This window comes from Chanos chanos, chromosome 8 (genome assembly GCF_902362185.1).
Source record: "Chanos chanos chromosome 8, fChaCha1.1, whole genome shotgun sequence".
In the NCBI taxonomy this organism is placed as follows: Eukaryota; Metazoa; Chordata; class Actinopteri; order Gonorynchiformes; family Chanidae; genus Chanos; species Chanos chanos.
Window position 1 is genome coordinate 4,691,452 of NC_044502.1, and position 5,287 is coordinate 4,696,738.

The 5,287-nt window shown below is 43.4% G+C and overlaps 1 protein-coding gene across 2 annotated transcripts; it reads right to left on the reverse strand.

Moving 5' to 3' along the window:
- Positions 1-1,165: 1,165 nt before the first annotated feature.
- atp5mc3b (ATP synthase membrane subunit c locus 3b) lies at positions 1,166-5,063 on the reverse strand. Of its 2 annotated transcripts, none has more exons than XM_030781071.1 (5): positions 5,029-5,063; positions 4,725-4,820; positions 3,823-3,900; positions 3,190-3,380; positions 1,166-1,474 (listed from the first exon to the last, which is right to left on the reverse strand). In XM_030781071.1, exons 2-5 carry the CDS (start codon positions 4,761-4,763, stop codon positions 1,360-1,362), a joined length of 423 nt encoding a protein of 140 aa, XP_030636931.1. In that variant the 5' UTR covers positions 4,764-4,820; positions 5,029-5,063; the 3' UTR covers positions 1,166-1,359. The 2 variants fall into 2 exon arrangements, with proteins under 2 accessions (XP_030636931.1, XP_030636932.1); XM_030781072.1 differs by lacking the exon at positions 5,029-5,063 and adding an exon at positions 4,939-4,998.
- Between the last annotated feature and the right edge of the window lie 224 nt (positions 5,064-5,287).

A 5,287-nucleotide genomic window follows, 5' to 3' on the forward strand; every position in this document is an offset into this window, starting at 1 on the left:
GCCCATCAATACAAGGAGCTTTGCCTTTTTTCACTGACCGAAGAGCTTTCTTAATTTCATCAGCTGTAATGTTAGAGTCACATATTGCGTTGTAATCATCAGAAACAACAGGGGTCTATTTCAAAGTCGTGGCTCAAACAAAAAGTGATTCTTATTCACTTACATACTCTGAAACATGGAGTATGTGATGTATACTTCCAAAGCTAATTCTAGCTCTCTCTCTCTCTCTCGCTCTATGTGTAGTCACTTTACCAAACTTAGTATGAGTACAGCCCCACCTGCTGGCTTAAAGTGAGAATCACACCAGAAATAAAAAAAAATGTCAGTTAGTTCCCCGGGAGCCCTGGGTCTGAGAAATAGTTTTCATTGATGCAGCTTCCCCAGAAAACGATGGTTTTGACGTCCGAGAGGCAGACTACCTAAAACGCCATGGAGTTTTAATGGCCTTTTAACTCTACTTCTTGCATGGAGATCCTGCCACCCTCAAAGCGATTACTTCCAAGTTCAACATTTTAAAATCGATAGATGAAATCCATTTTTGTAGCTCATGTTCTAGCTTGATAAATGTGGTGTTACAAAAGAAGTTGGCTAAAGATTTTGTTATTCACATACTTGCATGTGCCGTATAACAGTATTATACAATTAACGAAAATACGCACCCACGAGGAGACTATTTTTACTTCAGTGACTTCGGTCAGCTATGCTGTTATAAAAGTCAAAAGGCCAATGTGGTGGAATTGTTCGCCCGGACTCACTAGGGTGACGACCGTCACTTCCCCGACAAACTCTTCGCTGCGCAGATGGATTAAGTAACAGCCAACATGAGAGCGCTCCCCCCCCTAACGCGGAACACAGCGTTCCCAGGGATGTACTGTGCTTCCAAAAAAACGGCGTCCCTCTCGCCAAAGACCGTAGGACTAACAGTTAGTCTTTTAAGTTTTGCCCATACAGCTTGTAAAAGTGCCATTAAGTACTCTGCACCATAATTAACAGGAATAATGAGCCAACTCCAGTTACAGCGCGTTCCCTTTCGTAACTACCTGTTGCACCAATTACCAGAGCACTTGATCTTGCTAAGAAAAACAGAAATAAACGATTTTGAATGAGACCTGGAATAAGACATATGACTGCGCACTGAGGAAAAAAAAAACCAACACACCGACACTTTTTTTAAACAGTGAAATACATGTATTTTAATTCTGTAATTGGTTACATTTTTACAATACATGTTTTTTCATTTTGTTAGCCTTCAACAAAAACTTGGAAAATGTACAATATCATGACACCAACACAGAACTCTTTTGGTAAGCCAGTGTAAAACGCGTCGTCACAGCTGTGAGTCGGAGGACGGAGCAGAGTTTACATGGCGAACAGGATGAGGAAAGCCACCATGAGACAGAACAGACCCATGGCTTCAGACAGGGCAAAACCCAGGATAGCATAAGAGAACAACTGCTGTTTCAGAGATGGGTTCCTGAAAGAGATACAAACACACACAGAGTTGGTACAAATCAAATCAGCACGTCCATCTAACTGGATGGAAAATAAAAATGGTGAAACACAGATCTGAAACCTCAAAACTTTAAGAAAGAGCAGCAACTGGTTTTTACGAAATTTGCGTTACAATCCGTAAATGTTTCTGATTCCTCTCAGTTCAAGCAGTTCAGTGGTGGTGTTTTTTTAGTTTGACTGAAAATCCAGATACTGCCTCAACGCTCTTCTGTGCTACAGCAATGGCCCGAGATCTAGTAGCGCTTTTTTTTTTTTTTTTTTGGACAGTACCAATTCTGACTGGTATCGGTTTAGTATTTTTTTAAAGGGGAAAACACAAATGAGCATCAGTCGAGCAGATAAGAATCTGCCACACTAAAGCCAGCAAACACACGTCCAGGGTGTGGAGATCTGCTTTATCTACCCAGTTAAACGCATTCCCTAACATGTCGTTTCTTTTTTTCAGGGCATGCATCATGCAGCGTTTCTCTTGAAGAGGTCAAGAGGTTTTGACGTAAGCAAACATGTCTTGCAGAGCAAGACAACTGGCTCTTAAAATGTCGACTTTCGGAGCCAAGGCTACACGAGGGTTGTAAACACGGGTCAGAATGGGAAGGGCCATGTTTACAGAAGAGTAAACACCACTTCACATCCACCAAAAACCCCAGTCTGAAAACTGTGAGGATGAAGTTTTATAAAGCAAAGGGCACAAAGAGGTCACATGAGCCAAGTGGCCATTATTCTTTTAAACTGTGACACATAACGCCCCCCCCAGAACACCACAATGACAGCTCTCAGTAACTCACTTTAATTTTAATACGTGTACTCTCTGCTTGGTTACACTGCACTAACGGATTTTATGAATATTAAATGTACCTACTGACGTATGTTTTTACTAACTGTTTGCATTTATTACTATGCCCATCTTCCATCAGGCCATTTCACTAGCGTCAGTGAAGGGGAAGAAACATTTCCACTACACGTGCCGAATAAAATAAATGTAATCTAATCCAGAACTTCAGTCTTGTCTGCGTGCCGATCAGAGGTCTCTGTCTCCGATGCTTCCCTGGTCATTACTGAACATTTAAACACATGGAGGCTTCCAATGAAGCAGTCTGCATACTCTGATCTGACAGGTGAAAACCTTTGACATTTAATCAGCTAAACCACGACCACAAAAATCCATTCGGAATATGTGTTATGTCTGTTTCTGTTCTGTAATGTGAAAATTCTTGGTGTGTTTTTCTGGGTGTCCCTTCGGCATCTGGCATCTACACTTGTGCTTAGTTCTTCAAGACATAGCAAATATGGTTGAATCCATAACTGATGTGGGTGGGGCTTCAAACTGTACTAGGGCTGAACTGACCAAACTGCTTCACTTCAGGTTCAATGCATGGACAGAACAGAGAGTGTGGATTTAAGTAACGCCTCTTAAGTGTTCCTGCACTAAAAAGAAACCCCTGATCTGCCAATGACGCTGCATCTCTACAACATCTCCAGAATTACACTAGGTTTGTTTTCATATCCTTAGATGCTGGGAGGGAAAAGGTGGAGGTCGTGAACTCTGGCTGCAGTTCAAAAGACAGGACACGTGGCTGTCAGGGTTGTGCAGTCGGCAGGTCCAACGCGCTAAAGCAGCTATTCGGAAAAAAAAGGTCCAAGCAAAGCGCGGCGGTCCGAATCGTCGGGGGACTTTACCTGGCGTATCCGATGATGAGGCTGCCGAAGACGGTCCCGATTCCGGCTCCGGATCCGGCCACTCCCACGGTGGCGGCCCCGGCTCCGATGAACTTGGCGGCTGTGTCGATGTCACGGCTCACTGCGCTCGTCTGGAAACCCCGCAGCGCGACCTGGGATACTGCGCTCTGTGGCAGGAGGGCTGGGCTGGTCTGTGAAAGAGCCAGGAAAACGTTAGAACGTTAGAAATCCGACTGATGCACCAATTGTAAGTCGCTTTGGTAAAAAGCGTCTGCCAAATGACTAAATTGTAAATTGTTCAGAGGAGCAAGACCGCATTTGGTTTCCTCTGCTTGGCACGCGCGCGCACACATCCACATTGCAAAAAGAAAAAAAAAAAATCTGTGCTTCACTGGTTTGAGGTCTTTTCATTTTTTGCTCTGTTTTGCACAGAGGTGTATAGACACATCTTAAGTATCCTGGGTTTGGGGAGTACGAAAATTTTTTCCATGAAACTATGCAACAAGACTACAATGCCCTGCAGGCAAACAAATCACAGATTCTTTGCAGCTCTGCAGTAGTTCTGATATAGACAAACAGGCATGGATAACACACCGAAACGCACTTGATCGAAACAAGCAGCCCCTTACTCACCTCTCCAGATCTTACATCCGGCCTGGACAGCACAGAGGCGGAGAGAGGTCTGTACAGCGCCCTGGAGCCCGAGCGGACCTGAAACGAAGCAGAAGCTCTCCGTTAACAATCAATGTTATACAATAGCTGTAAAGTTTTGTGATCAAAATAAGTCCCAAAAAACTCTTATAATACAGGAGATGGCCGTGACAACACGCGAAACAGCCACGTCGAAAGCCCTTCTGTTAATATGCAGCTATGGGCTGAGGGGGCGGTTCCCAATCAAACACGTCGATTGAATATGATTATAATTAAATTAGATGTAAATGCTTTTCAAACGCACTACAAACCAAATACACTCCGCTTGATCGACATTTGTAACGGCTCGCCTGAACTGACTTATCGTGAGCCAGTGTCCTAAACCGCACAAGTTTCTCAAAGGACATCATTCATTCTCCGGTGACAATTAAGGCCCACATTAAGAGAGGTTCAATAAATCTCTACAAATAGCGGAAATACCGTTTGAGAAAGAAAAGCGCTTTAATCTCTACATTTCGTTGAATTATGCAGTAACACTTATTTGCTGGTGGTACGATTAAATGACCTTGACTTGGAAGAAATGGCACTTCAGACGTTAGCCATAGCAAACCAAGTTAGCATAACTTTTGAGAAAGGACATTTCCCAAGTGCAACGGACAGCAGACTTCCTGCAGGAAAATACTTTGGCAAGCCAAGGTGGATGCGCATACGCTTGTTTCAGCAATCTCCACAGATTATATCGCATGTATTCGCAGTAATTTCAAGTTCATTAGGCCGTTCCACATATCCGTGTCCACTAAGGCTGAGGAAGGAAGATAGCGTTAGCCAAGCTAGCGACCAAATATTCTCATATTTACAATGACATGTTTCATAAAATAACTTACCAGTGCAGGCGTAGACACGAACTTCGCACAGGCGTACATTTTAGTTCGATTTGTTGACCGTTTCAATCAACCTTGCGAGATAACCTGGGTCTGTCTCTAGGAAGGTAACGAATAGGTTAAGGTCAATGAAATATCAGTGCATTTATGTTAATCTGTCAAAACAAAGCGATGTTTTCTAATGCAACAGAGTCAATGTTATTTGAGTCTCACACACATGAAAGGAATAATGATTCTAGGAGCCAAGATGAAATGAGATTGTTAAAATTCGGCTAAGCTTGTCTCCATTTAGCTCTCCTTCACTTACCCGGCTGCAGAGGACGTACCGCTAAGGAGCTTCTGCGCATGCCCGTCCCTCTATTTAATGAAAATCCCGGATGAAGCCATTACGACATTGAAGGTCGTTTCGCTGCAACTTTATTTGAAATCTTTCCATAGACAAGGAATACAATTGCCGTCACTTTGACCCATGAGTAAGGACAGCCGCACATTTCACTGTGCTGGAAAACTTCACTGCTGGAACCACTTATTGTGGAACGTTGGGCGAAATGTATGGTGATTCTGTA